A 15135-nucleotide genomic window follows, 5' to 3' on the forward strand; every position below is an offset into this window, starting at 1 on the left:
ATTATGAGTTACAACAAAGCCCAGGTGGCTGGCAACACAGAAACGAATTTGCATAAATAACAAAAAACATATTTAACCCCCGCACGCTTTGACTTCTGCTCCCTGTCCGGGGTCACAGTTCATGCCCGGGCCAACTCATCCATGGGCACGACTATGGGCTGCAAGCTGGCAAACTTCGCCACTTTCCTTCCTTGGGTAGGTTTTCTTCTTTTTTATATATTCGATACCCTTGCAAAAGGGGGTTGTATGTGGTCTTGATCAGCAGGTATATTTAAAGAACTCTTTATGGAGTTTATAGGTAATCATCCATCATTATCAGGTACCATTAGGAAGATGAATAGGTGAGATATTTAACAGTCAGATAGTCCAATATGGGAAAAATTGGTATACTAAATGCGTTAGCTTAAAGTCGAATATATGTGGAGATACCCATTATATTATACCCAATAATATTAATACATTTGGAGCCATGGTTTTTTATCTTGTAGTTTAGGAGCACCTAAATTATCAAAAATATCTTTTAATAACTTGCAGGGTATTAAAACCTCGACCCTTACTTTTTTGCCTCCCCAACTGCTGCGCATAATTTAGACAAACGCATTAAGGAACCTTGGGCGCTGCGACGGTGTCCTGCTGTGAGTGTGCGGTAGCTATCGCATCCTTGGTAATTCCTGACTCCTGACTCAAGACAGTTACTGCCGGATTTGGCTTTCCGCTGGAGTCGCCCGGTTTTTCTGCCTCTGCCAAAGTATGCATGCGAAAATTGTTTGCGAAAATGTGGCGGCAAATATTTGGAATGAATGCAAAGCGGACAGGACAGCGACAGGCCCAGGATGTGCCAAAAAATGGTGTGCAAATAAAACAAAATTTGCCAAATTCCGTATTTATTTTTCCGAGAAAGTGCTTAGAGTGGCAAAATAAGGAAGGATGGTTTTTATTACAGCTACATATTTGTTTTGACGGAAGTAAGCAATCTTAACAATCTCCTGCAAATTAAGATATTATTTTTAATTTAATAACCAATATAGCTTAGCTGGAGAAGCTTGCGCCATTTAAAAAGAGTATATAATTGGATTTCTTCAGTGCAATTAGTTGGTTAGAAATAAAATCCCCTCTTGGCTATGAAGCTCCGTTTATATCGAATATTTTCTAGACATTTTTTCGTTCAATCTAAGTTTAGCTGGCACAGTTTGCGCCATTAAAAAAGATTACATAATTGGATTTCCCCAGTGAAATTAGTTGGGTGAAAATAAAATCCCATCTCGGCTATCAAGCTCCTTTTTTCCGCCTCCATTGCTCCTGAAAGCGTTTAATAGATGAGATCGCTATCAATAACATCTTGCGGCTACGTCTAGAGCTGCGTTCGGGGACCACTGTATCTTGGCCAGCTCTCGGCGACTTTAAACGCCTTTCCTATATTGATTGGACCCAAACACACACCGCAGTGCTTCGCGGCCCAAAGTTTCGTGTCTCCGTGCGGCGCTCGAATAACAAGCCAAAACCCGGCGATAATGTTGCTGCGGTGCGCAAAACAACAACGTGCAGCAGCAACATGGAAAACCGCAACAGCAGCAGACAGAAAGTTAGACTGGGTGTTGGGTGCAGGGGAAGCAATAATTTAATTCTGCATTGCAAATGCAAACAAATTTCACCAAGCCGCAGTTGCGAAAAAAATGAAAAACCAGGGAAAGGAGCTCGAAAACTTAAACCGCAGCCAGTGACAAAAAACGCAAAGAAGAAGCTGTGCACTACAAATAAATCGAACACACTTTAAAGATCATTTCAGGGGTTTATCATGATCTAGCATTCTTTGTTTTCTATGAAAATTATATATACCAAATCTTAAGAATCAAAGTATAAGTTTTATACTTAAAATTGAGAAGACATTCATCCACATATTATGATGAAAACAACGTATAAATTTAAATACAAATCAAAGATATAATTTGTTTCATGGAAGATTGGAACCTATAAATCATAGTATAAAAAGAGTATATATCTATTCAACATTTTCAAAGTATTATCAAGAACAATTATTTCCAGGAAATGCAAATCCATTTGAAATCAGTCTTAAGGCGAGGTTACTTCTTTCCAGTGCACTATGAGAAGCTGCTGGAAAAAGGATAACGCGACAAGGAGCAGTGGCAGCAGTGAGTGAGTGTTTATTTTATAGCCCGCAATGGAGTTGGCTGCAGCAGTGCAAAGCCCGGAACTCCGGATCTGCCGGAACCCATTTCCCACCTAACCGACAAACGCTTTGGCCTCCGCCGACTCCTCTCCGTTATTATTGAAGAATTATTACGAGATGGAGGGGCGGGCATTCCAGCTACCCCGGATCCCAGGATCCTAGCCTGGCATCCTGGCGGCACAAGTTGCCAGTTGCCAGTTGCCAATGCCGGCGACTAATAGTGCTGAGCCCGGAGAGCACAAAAAATATCCCTGCTGCCAGCGGCGTTTGTTTTCCTTGCCTCTTCATTTCTCCCTCAATTTATACATTTGCGCATAAAAAGCAAGTGTAAAAGTTTTGCATATTCATGGCGCTTTAAATGTCGTCGCCAAGCCACGAGGACGGCGACGTCTGAAGTGCAGCTGCAGCCACAAAGGCAAAAAGCAGTGCTGCAACTAGCATAAAAAACAATAACCAGCTGCTCAAGTTAGTTATGTTAGATACCCTGAAAGCAAGGTGGTGTTTCCTTCAACACAAGGTCACAAGAAGGATATTTTAACAAATTATTAAGTATCTTAAAACTATGATTTTAAGAATCATTGAAAATCATCATTGAAAAACTAAAAATTTAATCATAAAGGCGCTCAATCTTAATTATTTTTAGCATTCAATTTTATAATTTTATCAAATTTAATACTAATTTTTTTAGGAGTTATTTTTATAAATATATTTAAAAGGCACTATTTTTTCTCAGTTGAAAATATATAATTAGTTTAGTTAAATGTATGATATCGAAAGATATATTAAATATTATTTTATTTAAACGCATCACTTGAAAATTTCAACTTTAAACAGTTAAAATTATTAATAGAAAATAATATAATATATTTCAAAATATGTTTGTAGTAGTAATAAATTTTAAATAAATTGTATATGAAATAGTTGGTAGATGATCGTCAAATTAAATGGTTTTGACGTACCAAAAGAATCTCTTAAAATGTTTTAAAAAAAATGGTTTTCAGGGCTTAGTAAAGAGTATCCGTATTGTGGCTTGAAGGCAAATCGAAATACGCATATCTTTCGCAACGCATTGCTGTGTCATTTTCCAGTGTATACATGTACGAATAGATTCCCGTCCTGGGCTTCAGATTGGCTTCAACCTTAAACTTTTTGTGCTGTTGCATACCGCAGTATCAGCTGGTGGGAAACCTGGAGGGAAATGGAAAAGCCGGGCGTCAGTGGAGGCAACAGCAAAAAGTAATAACATCAACCATAAAAGTAGCTACATCAGTTGGCAGATGGCAGCAACCGGGGGACAGGCCGTGCTCAGTTAGCTGGACGGACAGATCCACCGAGGGGGGCTGGGATACCCCACTCTCAGATACGTATTTATACACATAGACAAGCGACTGAGACTGCCGCAGACATATTGTGTCTGCAAAACTTTGTTGACAACAACAAGAAGTGCAAACAGATGGGGAAAAGTGTCTCGGTTTTCAGTTCTCGCCTCGCCCGATGCGTGATAAAAACCGCGCAATGAAGCGGATGTGAAAACAATGAGATTATTGCCTGAATTTATGTGAGCTCTATGAACTCGTACACCCGCCCGGCTCCATTTACATTCCCCGTTCCGCCGATTGGAGGCAATCTTTCTCTTGTAATTGCCGACATGTCGGCACATTAAACGGCTATAAAACGGCAAACAAAACTGGCAAATCAAAGGCAACTTGTCCGCATCAGAGGAGAACTTTTCTAATTTATGGCCATTTGCGTGGGGTGTGTGCACTGTGCAACAGTTAAGCGCCACTGCCCTCTGACCTTATGTGTGGGTCTGTATGGCGCGGCCACATTTACATGGGCATCGCGATTCCCATCTTTTCAGCGTTCTCACCTGAGAAATGGCCTCGACCCCGGCTCCTCCTCTTACTGCTCCTCCTCGCTCCGGTTACGTGGCTCCACAATTTATCATGACACTAATGAGCATGAAATAGGACAAGGTTTATTAAATTTCCCTTTTAAAATGCGCACACGGCAAGTCATGGAAGGCCGGGAAGCACAGGTAGAACAGTGCAGCCAAGAAAGGCACCTATTTGGTTTTCCCACATTTATAAGCAATATTGTAGCGCTGTAAGTAATTTATACAGGGTTTTATTAATTTACCATATTTTCTAAGTTTTGGTTTGGTTTTTCAAAGTAAAATACTATGCTTATTTTTATTTATTTTACACAAAATTGTTTCTAATATCAATAATACTTTCTAAAATTAAAATTAACCTGGTATGTATGTTTTCAAATATTTTGAACTTAAAAAACGCCTAAAAACCCTCCTAAACATAACTAATGATAACAGAATATGAATAAAAATGTTTAATAACATCGTTATCTATGAAAAAAACATAGAAAACATAATAAATAATATATTACATTTAAAAAGTTTTATTAAATATGAATAAAATAGCAGTTTTAATTAAATATTTTATATATTAACTCAAATTGCTTATTTCAGGATTTTATTTTCCTATGTTTTCCCAAATTTCTTGATATGAACAGTAATTTATTGCTAACAAAAATATGTGTCTTCAATACTCATTTATATTCAAGGGATACTTGAACTGTCAGTGCTGCTGAGCTGTAACTAGGAGATGGCAACAAGTACTTTTTGCTCATCAGTTGCAGCACCGCAACGAGGACAGCAGTGGCGACACGAGTGTGGCGCCAGCGCTTCTTTCGCCGCCGACCGCCGAACAAGAGCACCACCCACCAACCACCGCCCACCACCCAAGAACCCACAAAGAAGGCACCGCCCACCTTTCCTGTCGCACCGCCAAGTCCAAGCAGCTGCTGCCCGGCGGGCAACAAAATGAAAAATGTCCGCAAGTGCGGAAATGAATCTGCCTCATGTTGCAATTTATTATGCCAACATAATAAATATTATATACAGTTTGTGTGAGAAATTGAAGAAGACGAACTCCGCTCTGGGGAGTCGTTTTTTTGGGGCTCCGAAGGAGAAGAAGGTCGAATGAGGTAGCTACGAGTCCACTGGGTGTCACAGTAACTTCCTCCTTGCTCCGTCCTTTTTGCCTTCTCGGGCTGCCTGTGACAGTTGGAGAAATGTCTCGGGTGGGCGGAACAGCCCACTTCAGATATTGTTTTTCCAGATCCTGCTCCTTGCTTTCCCGCTGCCTAATTGCGGCCAAGGAAAATAAAGTTTCTGGCTGTGCCAAATTGGGCTAAAGGAGCCCAAGTAAAAATATGGCAAGATAGCCGGGGGAAAACATGTCCAATGCCATATGGAGAAGTATGAGATACGACAATGTTGCCATGGAACAAGCTCTGCCAAAAATATTGCAAGCAGGGCCATGATAAGCACTAATAAATCAGGTCTACTCTCAAGACATGCAGATGAACCAGAGATCCCGAAAAATAGGGAACCGAAAAGTATTATACCTAAAATTATTTCGGTTTTCAATTTAAGTTTTAATAGGACTTATAGGTTAGAATTTAATCAGCTAAAGGTTTAATTAAATACTAATGATTTGAACCTTTATATTTTTTCTATAAATGCCTTAGTTTCCTGTCTTCTTCTTTTGCCATAGAAAATAAATTATTAAAATAAAATAATTTTTATAGATAACTTAAGTATGTTTAGTTCTGTTAAACAAGTATCTATAAAAAATCGATCTGTAAGAAATGCTTAGGAAGATGACACAGCCATTTTCTACACTAAAGATCAACAATGACTGGCCAATTTAAAGGAGTACTTCGTATAATAAGCTAAACACGTGCCTGCTAATAGGGTTTATTGCTCCAAATCGCCAAGTTCTGTTGATCTTTCCATATACGCCTACGCATGGGCCTTGAGTTATTGCTCTTTTTGCCCATCTCTTTGCCTGGAGTGAAAATTTCGTCTGCACGCATTTTCTATAAATCATTCAGATTGTCAACACGAAAATATTTCTTGTGCGAGCTGCTTGTTGTGCCCAGAAGGCGGAAGTGTCCGAGGGACAGGTGGATGGAATTGGGCTGGAAAAGTTGCGCGGCATTGTGATTTTGTTAGACGTGTCAACCCACATGGGTTTTTCCGTATCGCGTTGCCTTTTGTGGGTGCCTCTGCGGTCTGAATCCATTTCCCCCTCCTTCAACTCTGCGGCTTGCAGCTCTGTTTGCTGTTTTCCGATTGTTGCTGCTGCCACTGCTGCTGTTATTTAAGCAAATTTATTTGCCTGCTGCTGCCTCTGCTGCTACAGCTGTTTGCTTTTCATTTCCGGCCACGTCGACAAATCGCAGGGCAACCCGAAAAAGGATATTATCTGGTTGCTACATTGGTGTGGTGCCACTTCCCGTATTTGTCTAAATAATTTGCAAAACATTTTTCGTTTCATCGCTCTGCAGGCTGATTGTGTGCGAAGATTGCCCCCATTTTAATGGTCTTCTGAGTGGCTCTGTTTCCCCTCATATTTCTGTGACCTTTCATCTTGATCTCGGCCGCTTTGGGTCACTTCATTTGGGCCAAACCCAAATAGGTTGCTGTTGTCCACTCAGTTTTCCACTCACGTGTGCAAATAGAAAACCAAAACGGATTGGGCGCACGGGAAAAAATAATGGGCAATAAAAAAATATTTTTAAAGTATTTTGACTTTCTCCGAAGAAGTACCTTTATAATCCAGTTAAACTTAATCTATTTTGTTTTGCTTATAAGACTTGTATTCAACTATTTGAACGGTTATTCCTCAAATTCCCACTTAATTTATATACCTTTATAGTGTTATTTATGTTTTCTGAAATTCTTGCGCCAGTGTAATCCAATTCTAGTCAAATCCGTAATGCTAATTGCCTGACCAAATGTTTGTGCCTCCGAAATTTCCACTTGTCATCCAGAGATGATGGCTCACTTAACTCACGGGCTGTGACACCTACACCTGCAGTTAGTCGTTGAGAGCATGAAGTGGACAACGGGTCTGCTCTTGGCGGTGGCTCTGCTCACTCTGCCATCCCCGGGACTCGCCTCTCGGAATCTCACGGAGTTCATGGGACACCGGCAGAAGCGTTGGCTGATCTACCAGAACAGTGGATCCATGAAGTTCAGCATTGGTCCCTCGACCCCTATTCCGCTGGGCGATAAGGTGAGCTTCCGGTCCTGTGTGCTGTCCTTCACGCTCCAAGGTGGCTCCTACTCGCTGCCCACGTCGCCCATCTGGCCCTGGGACAAGTGGGAGGGCACCTTTGCCCGCTCCTTGGAGCACATGAGGCGGAACATCGAGCGGCACACGGCCAGTGGAGGAGTGCGATATGCCGACGATGCCAGGCTCTTGGTCTACACCGCTCTGGAGGAGTACATGGGCAGGAGCAACAACGACCGTTCCATGGGCAGGCAGTGCCTCCTACGGTCCATCTGCGAGAACGCCCAGATACATCATCACATCGGGGTGTTCTCGGAAATTATGGATATCGTACTCAGGTGAGGCAAATACTGGAAGAAGTGTGCCATTTAAAAAAATGGAATGTCTGAATTAATGCAATCAATTACGTCTTTTTATTTATTTATTAGGTATCTCTTTTTAATAAAAAATAATATTAAAGATTTTTTTCTTTAGAAATTTCTCTACAAAATATTTAAACTATATGAAATGAAATTATAATCTTAAAATCTTACGATCTATTCCAATTTTTGAGTGACTATATCCAGAAACAAAATATTTATTAATCAATAATAAAAGACAATCATAAATATTTTATCAGTTTGCTCTTGAAACAGTAATCTCATTGCCTGGATAACATTTTAAATAAATCTCTTTATTATAATCTCATTGCCTCATTTCATTTGAAATCTCTTTAACATAATCATCTAAACGTATATCATTTTAGTCCCGGCAAAGCGGATTTGGACAGCTCCTATCACGAGGCCTTCGCTGCCGGAAAGGCTGGAGCGAATTGTCTGGGCCTCTACCGGTCCTGTCCTCGGGGCTCCAACTTCCTCGACGGGCTTTTGATTGAGGAAGATGATTGATTTACTGCTGCTGCGGCGGATTTCTGTGCACTACGGAGGAGAATGGGGATCCGCAATAAAGTTTTCAGCCAAATCAAAGTGCATGTCTAATGGGTCTTGTCCTGATGTCGGATTCCGCTTGTTCTTGCTGCATAATTTGGGGCGGAAATGCACGGAAGCATGTCTGAGGGGCCAGGAAACTGTGTTGACTCGGCTCGAGCATGAGCATGTGTGCACATCGATGCAGGCGTACCAGATGCAAAGCGGTTTATGCGGGGATTTAGGTGATACGTGTATTCTGGAAAATAAGTGTAGATATTGAAAAAAATAAAGTGAAAACTCATTAAAGTCTTCTTTTCCTGAGAGAAAATCTTGTTAGCGAGAGAGTAATAAGAATATGTGAGTAACCAACATTTAAAAATATATTACTCAAACGCACTGTATGTTATTTAAAGCAAAAGTTAATATTTTTTTTAAAGCTGTGACTGATATACCTTATATTTAATTAGTTCGTTCTTCTAGGACCTATAGTAGTTACTTCCTAAAAATCTTCCTGTTTTATTAGCCTTTTTTCCAGCATCCCGGTAATGTCGCCCCATAAACACGGCAGCCGCAGACATTAGTTACCTATTCCTCTGCACCATCACAAGTTCAAACACCGCAAAGTTGTGCAGGACTCCTCCGCCACCGCCCCCTTTCGCTGCGCCAACTGCACTTTGCATGGCTCCTATGCCCCACTTTCTCCACTTTCACCCCCCGCCCCCTCCTTGCCTTTTCCGCCGCTTAGCTCCTTCGTTGTTCGCGTTGTCATAATCGCATTTGAATTAGCTGTGCACACAAGGCGCAGCTGGTGATGCCGAACAGGGTGCTCTAAAATGCAATATATCAATTTCTTAGAAATCTATTTCAAATTTTTGGTTTTTAAGCGAAATTCGAATGCAAAATGTTCCAAATTTTAATACCTATAGAAGTTTTTTTCATCGAGTTTTCAAAACTTTTAAGTTATAGTAAAGCATTTATTTTAAAAATAATGTATTATGAAATGAAGTTCTTCAAATTCATAAAAATTAAATTTAAAAAAATTGTATTTAAAAAAACTCATTTTTTTTTTTTAATTTATGAAAAACGTTAATAATTTGAATGATTAATAAACAATTGTGTGTAAGTACTAATTATTTTTCGGTTACTAAAAGAGCGTTTGTAAAAATACTACCATCCTTCTTTTTTGCTAAAATTTGTTTAAAAATAGCTTTTGCGCACCCTGTGAAAACGTCATCGCCGTCCGTCAGCGTCTGCGAGAGCCTAATGTGCCACTTAAGACGCATTTATTGTCTTTCGTTGTTGCTGTTGCTGTTTTCTGGGGGCTTGGAGCTCGGAGCTCGGCGGTTGTTGTTGGTGGTGGTGCATTTTCCATTTAATTGACGCCATTGTTGACAAAATGGCGGTCGTGTGTTGGCTTTCGCTGCGCTTTCCCGGCCCGAGTTGCACCAGCCACAAGCCATTAATGTTAACGGATTTTTCGCCCAGAAGCTGGGGCTGCCGGGATGCACTCGTGTTTCTGGTTTACCAGAGGCGGGATCCCCAAGTCGGCGGCGCTTGAGCGGGCGTGGCAGCGACAGGGGCGCAAATCACTTGCAATTAGTGTTAAAAATTCATCGGAGCACCAAGACGGTTCAGGTGGGTCGAGATTACTGCCAGCTTGACGAGTGATTGCTGTTGAGGCAACTGAAAAGTGCCATTAGCGTTAATCTACAAATTAACTGGATTTATTTAGGCCTTAGATATAAGTCTTTCGGGTCTCTAGAATGTAAACTGATTAAGTCTTCATAATTTTTTAAAAAACCATATTGTATTATTAATTTAATTAAATTTAACCATTCCCGTCCTTATAAAATATACTTCTAATTAATATTCCGCATCTACAGCATAGGCATCCAAGACACTTTCACCTCTTGGACAATCCGAATAATGCGATAAACAATCAATTCCGGCTTTTCCAGCGGCCAAGGCTTCCGTATAGGAAATATCTAAGCGCGTTCTTCCAGGTCTGAAATAAATAATAAATTATAAACATTTGTTTAGAAAACTCAAACTCTTTAAAAACTAAAACTTACGTGAGAAGAACGTTTAATAGCTCCGCCATGATACCCACATGGTGATGAACCTGGGCATTTTCGCAGATCCCGCGCAGCAAGCACTGTCGTCCCCGACCCACCGATCCACTGACCTGGTCCATGTAGTTCTCCAAAGCAGCGTAGGCAAAGGTGCGAGTGTCGTCTTCGTGGGATTCATCCAAGCTCCTGATCTTCTCCTGCAGCGAACGGGCGTAGAGCGTCTCCCATTTGTCCCACGGATAAAGTGGAGCCGATGGCAGTGTGAATGCTCCAAAGTGCAGAGTATAATAGTAAACCAAGCCGCGCCAGACGACGGGATCCTCCAGTTGGGTGGCCATCACGGGACCCACCACCAAACGGATGGTTCCTCCATTCCTGTAGATCAGTTGATATCTCTTCTGGCGGGAAAGCAGATATTCCGTGATATTTTGGCCAACTGAAAGGTCCACCACATCGTAGGCACTTCTAACCAGAGGTAATAAGCCGGAAAACAAGTATATCCAGTCCACCAGTTGCATTGTAAATCGACTGGCAGTGGCACAATACTTTTCGAGAATGAAGGCCACTTAAATCGGCACCGATCTGCGCTGCTTTACGAATAATGAAGTATTGACCCAGCCACTTAGCGTTCCCAGAAAATTGGGTTATAAAGACATCCAACTCTCTTCGTTCTCCATAGGTAATTTGGTAAATAAATACAGAACATACGCAATCTGAGTTAACTGATAGGAATTTCTTGTATTTTGACCTGATATGTAAAATACATCCGGAGACACAATTAAAATAAAAAAAACTTTTAAAGGGATTTAAAAAATGCTATTTTTAAATTCAGATGTAGTAAAATACTAATCCACATTTATCTTGGATGTGTATTAATCTAAATATTTTTAGAAATCGACTCAGTCTTCCGTCTAAAATAAATTTTTTACAAACGTAATTTAAAAAAGGTTAAGCCCTTTTTATTTAAATGATAGTTCTAAAACCTTCTTATTTAAATATGCAATAAAACATTGCCGATTGCGGTAAGCATTAATATGTAAAATAAAAATTTTAAAAAGTCTTTTAATTTGAGAAAGAAATTGGAAAACAACTATCAATATCAATGTTTCCGCCAAAATTTAAATTTTCGAAAAAGCCTATCGCTTAGAATTCAGTTCCGATATTTTTCGAACTCAATCTTTGCCATTTCGCAGCTCGCGCGCATCTGGTCACTCTAGTATTATTAACTAATAAAATAAACAATAACATAACCCCTGGGAAATCTTCGATTTTATCCACCGCAATGAACGCCGTGATAGCGCTGTGCCACTTCTGCGAGGCGCACGGGCCCTGCGCCATCTTCTGCACCCAGACGCTGCGGGACACGAAGCTGGAGGACCTGCCCCTGGAGCAGCAGCAGCAGACCCAGAAGTCCTGCTCCGCCTGCAACTACTCGATGGGCAGGAACAACAATGCCATCTACAGCAGGGACACGGAGAGCGGGGCCACCTTCGTGAGCACCAAGGTGGCCGTCCTGGCGGAGGTGGCCAATCTGGTCAAGCAGGCGGCGGTCCTGAGTCTCAGCAATGGCACGGACGCCAGCAAGGATGGGGAGTTCGTGTTCTTTGGCGACTCGGCCAGGGGCCACATCCTGAGCCACACCTTCAGACTGAGCGACCTGCAGGCCCGCGGCTACTCGCAGCTCTTCTCCATCATAGTGCTGATGAAGGACAAGTACTTCCTGCTTAACATCAAGCCCTTTCTGGCGGAACACTTGAAGAAGGTGTCCACGGAGCTGCAGGCGGCTGCCAAGAAGACCAAGGAGACGGAGGAGTTGACCTACTCGGAGAGACAGAGGCGTCTGTCCGGCGCCCAGTTCCTGATGCACACCTCGCGCTCGCTGTTGGAACTGACGGGCGAGGAGCACATCTTCGCCCAGCTGCACTCGCACTTCTCGTGGCTCCTGTTGGCCGGATCCCGCTTTCTCACCGAGCACGTCACCTTTGGCAATCTGCCGTGGCTGCCGCCACAAAGTAGCGGTCGTCCTCCCGCCCAGCGACTCACCTACAACAGCTCCACCCTGCCCATGATCGAGAGCATCGACGACCCCGATCTGGAGGAGTTCTTCTCGTTGCGACATCTCAAGAGTGTGGTGCGCAAGGAGGAGTTCGCCACGGTGTGTTATTGCGCCCTGACTGGAGTCAAGATTGTGGTTCGTGGGGATCCACGGAAGACCTTCCGGTTCATGGTCTGCCTAAAGAAACTCCTGCCCGAGCCCATGCACAATCTGATGCGGATTGATGCCCAGCATCAGCACTCCATCAGCTCTGAGTACAAGATCATATCAGTGTCTAACGATATAGCTGTTCCCATGGCCAGTAGCTCGGTATTTCGTATCGACTTCCTGGACAAGCACGTCAACGGTCACGAGGTGTCGGTCAAATGGCCAGGAGAGCTGCCCAGAAAATGTAAGCCCGGTTTTGAACACTATTCCTCATGCAGATCTTTTTAGTTATTAAATACACTTCTGATAACTACACAATTTCTTTCTCTTTAGTGCCAGATCTCATGGTTAAACTTCTGAAGGCGGTGGAGGAGAAGAACTTTACAGAACTGGTGCTAAACAAACAGACCAAGGTGCTCATCGAAGAGTGGAAAAAGTAAGTAACCTTACTTATTTAATGAAATATATAGACCTTAATCGATTTACCTCCTTCAGCAAAGTGACCTGCCTCAACCATGCCAAATCCACCAGCGTCCAGGGCAAACTGAAGAAGGTGCTCGGCGTGCAGCCACAAGATCAACCGGTAATCAATTACTGGAGCACGCACCTCCACTAGGATAGGAACACACCACATAGAGTTAGGACATTCGTTTTCACCTTTTGGAATAAAACCTCTTTATTGCCGCGCTGCTTAAGCGACGACGAGAAAAATCAATATCTTAACCAAAAGGATGCCGAATCCAGTCCAGTCAGCCAGCCGCTTACTTCTTGTAGCCACAGCTGGAGCGGCGACCACGAGCGCGCTCGAACTTGCGTCCCTTGGAGCGGACATAGGGGCGGGTGTGCGAGTGGGGCACACCGGGAGCCTTGCCGAAGTGCTTGCAGGCGGTGCGGGCGGTACGCCTGCCCTGCAGCAGCAGGGTGTTCTTGCCGGTGGGCGAGCGGAGAGCCAGTTGGTCGAAGGTCAGAACCTCACCGCCGGCCTTCAGGATACGCTCCCGAGCGGTCTGGGTGACGTGCAGGGCGCACACGGAGAGCTTGGGCACCACCAGCAGGCGGGCATCATCGGTGACGGTGCCGACGACCACGATGGTCGACTCAGGCTGATTGGCCGCCTTGAAGAAGCGAGCGATGCGCTGCAGCGATAGCGGTGGGCGGTTGATCTTGCTCATGAACAAGCGCTTCAGGACGATGCGGTTGAACTTCTTGTTGGTGCGGCGCTGGAGGAAGCGGTACAGCTGCAGGGACAAACGGATAAACAGGAATTAGTCAAGGCACTCTCTAATAAATCTTCGGAATCTTATCCCTCACCTTGACCAGCAGGCGCAGGTACACATCCTGGGATTTGGGCTCGGTTCTGCGAACCTTGCGATCGTACTTGTGGTTGATATCAATACCCTGCAAGTGAAAAACACTAATTAGAGCCGATGTTTTGGACCGGGAACGCGGTTTGCAGGCATCTGTGCGAATGTTCACTGCATTTTTGAGCACTTTTTAAGTAATCTGCTTATCGTGTGGTGTTTTAATCTCACAAACTAGATGCCGCACACAGATAATTTGTTATTTTTGTTGCATTTTATCGCCAGGAAGCTTCACTGTGCACGTGGGCTGGGGCTCCACTGGCATTTGCAGGTTATTCCCCCGTTTGCTGCAATAATATCCGGCAGTGTTTGTCGGGAACCCACCATTTCTTCTGTTGAATGTACTAATCAACGCTAAAAATAAGAATTACACATTAATTTAAGCTAAAAACGTGGAGCATAAATTTCTTGCACATACCTCGCCGGAAACGAAAGCCAAAAGAAAGAAAACAGTGTGGCTGCACACAGCACTAACAAGACGCTAAAATATCCGCGCGTGCTGTTATCATTACAGCGTGCTGTTAAGGCGCAACTGGCTGCTATTTTTCAACTGGACAGTAACGTTTAAAAAATACTTCAAGCATAAATATAAATTATAGAATAGAGGATTATATAGTCCGAGCTGGTTTATCCAACGTTTAACTTCTGATTTAAGTAATAAAAACTGAAAACAATTTTTGGTTTGCATGATCATCTGGCAACGTCAGTCAAATTTTAACATTACTTGTCTGACCATAACTCCAATTAGAAATATTAAGGGGACTCGTAAAGATCAAAAGATAATCATTTACAGTTTAAAAACTAATTTTTAAATTCAATGGAACAAATATTTTTCCACCAAACTTCAAAGAACGTTTGTATTATATGAATGGTTAACTTGGGTACCTATGGTAATTATTTTAATTGGTACATAACTAAATTGTAAATTAACGTGTTTTTTGGCACTGAAAATATTCAACCGTTTTCGAACCATTTCCTCATAACTTGAATTCGATTTGAATACGAATTCAATGCACATTGGTAAACTCTTAGAAACTATTTTTACATCACCTGAACTGTTATAGTTAAATAGTTACTTGAACTCTGGCCTCAAAGAAAACTTGTATTAAACTAACTTAATAAAAATAGTGGTGATAATTTTAAACGCTCGCAACTGGAAACCAAAACATGACTTTTAAAGACATACATATATTATTTCAACTCAATATATATTCTACGTTCCGAATCCACATTAAGCCAATACTTACTCCAGATTTTCATATATATATTAAATGTGGAATTTAACTGAAACCATGATTACTGCG

At 42.3% G+C, this 15135-nt stretch overlaps 4 protein-coding genes across 4 annotated transcripts; 2 read left to right on the forward strand and 2 right to left on the reverse strand.

The window, feature by feature from the left end:
• Positions 1–7107: 7107 nt before the first annotated feature.
• On the forward strand, positions 7108–8409 carry LOC108028216 (uncharacterized). The gene is made up of 2 exons (XM_017099880.3): positions 7108–7625; positions 8033–8409. Exons 1-2 carry the CDS (start codon positions 7108–7110, stop codon positions 8172–8174), a joined length of 660 nt encoding a protein of 219 aa, XP_016955369.1. The 3' UTR covers positions 8175–8409.
• Positions 8410–10058: 1649 nt separating this feature from the next.
• On the reverse strand, positions 10059–10785 carry LOC108028229 (uncharacterized). The gene is made up of 2 exons (XM_017099895.2): positions 10268–10785; positions 10059–10200 (listed from the first exon to the last, which is right to left on the reverse strand). Exons 1-2 carry the CDS (start codon positions 10783–10785, stop codon positions 10059–10061), a joined length of 660 nt encoding a protein of 219 aa, XP_016955384.1.
• A 694-nt stretch (positions 10786–11479) lies between these two features.
• Positions 11480–13185, forward strand: LOC108028725 (folliculin). The gene is made up of 3 exons (XM_017100686.3): positions 11480–12714; positions 12804–12906; positions 12966–13185. Exons 1-3 carry the CDS (start codon positions 11550–11552, stop codon positions 13084–13086), a joined length of 1389 nt encoding a protein of 462 aa, XP_016956175.1. The 5' UTR covers positions 11480–11549; the 3' UTR covers positions 13087–13185.
• Positions 13121–14313, reverse strand: LOC108028726 (60S ribosomal protein L18). The gene is made up of 4 exons (XM_017100687.3): positions 14250–14313; positions 14156–14185; positions 13782–13868; positions 13121–13708 (listed from the first exon to the last, which is right to left on the reverse strand). Exons 2-4 carry the CDS (start codon positions 14156–14158, stop codon positions 13232–13234), a joined length of 567 nt encoding a protein of 188 aa, XP_016956176.1. The 5' UTR covers positions 14159–14185; positions 14250–14313; the 3' UTR covers positions 13121–13231.
• Positions 14314–15135: the final 822 nt, after the last annotated feature.

The sequence above is a fragment of the Drosophila biarmipes genome, chromosome 3L (genome assembly GCF_025231255.1).
Source record: "Drosophila biarmipes strain raj3 chromosome 3L, RU_DBia_V1.1, whole genome shotgun sequence".
Lineage (NCBI taxonomy): Eukaryota > Metazoa > Arthropoda > Insecta > Diptera > Drosophilidae > Drosophila > Drosophila biarmipes.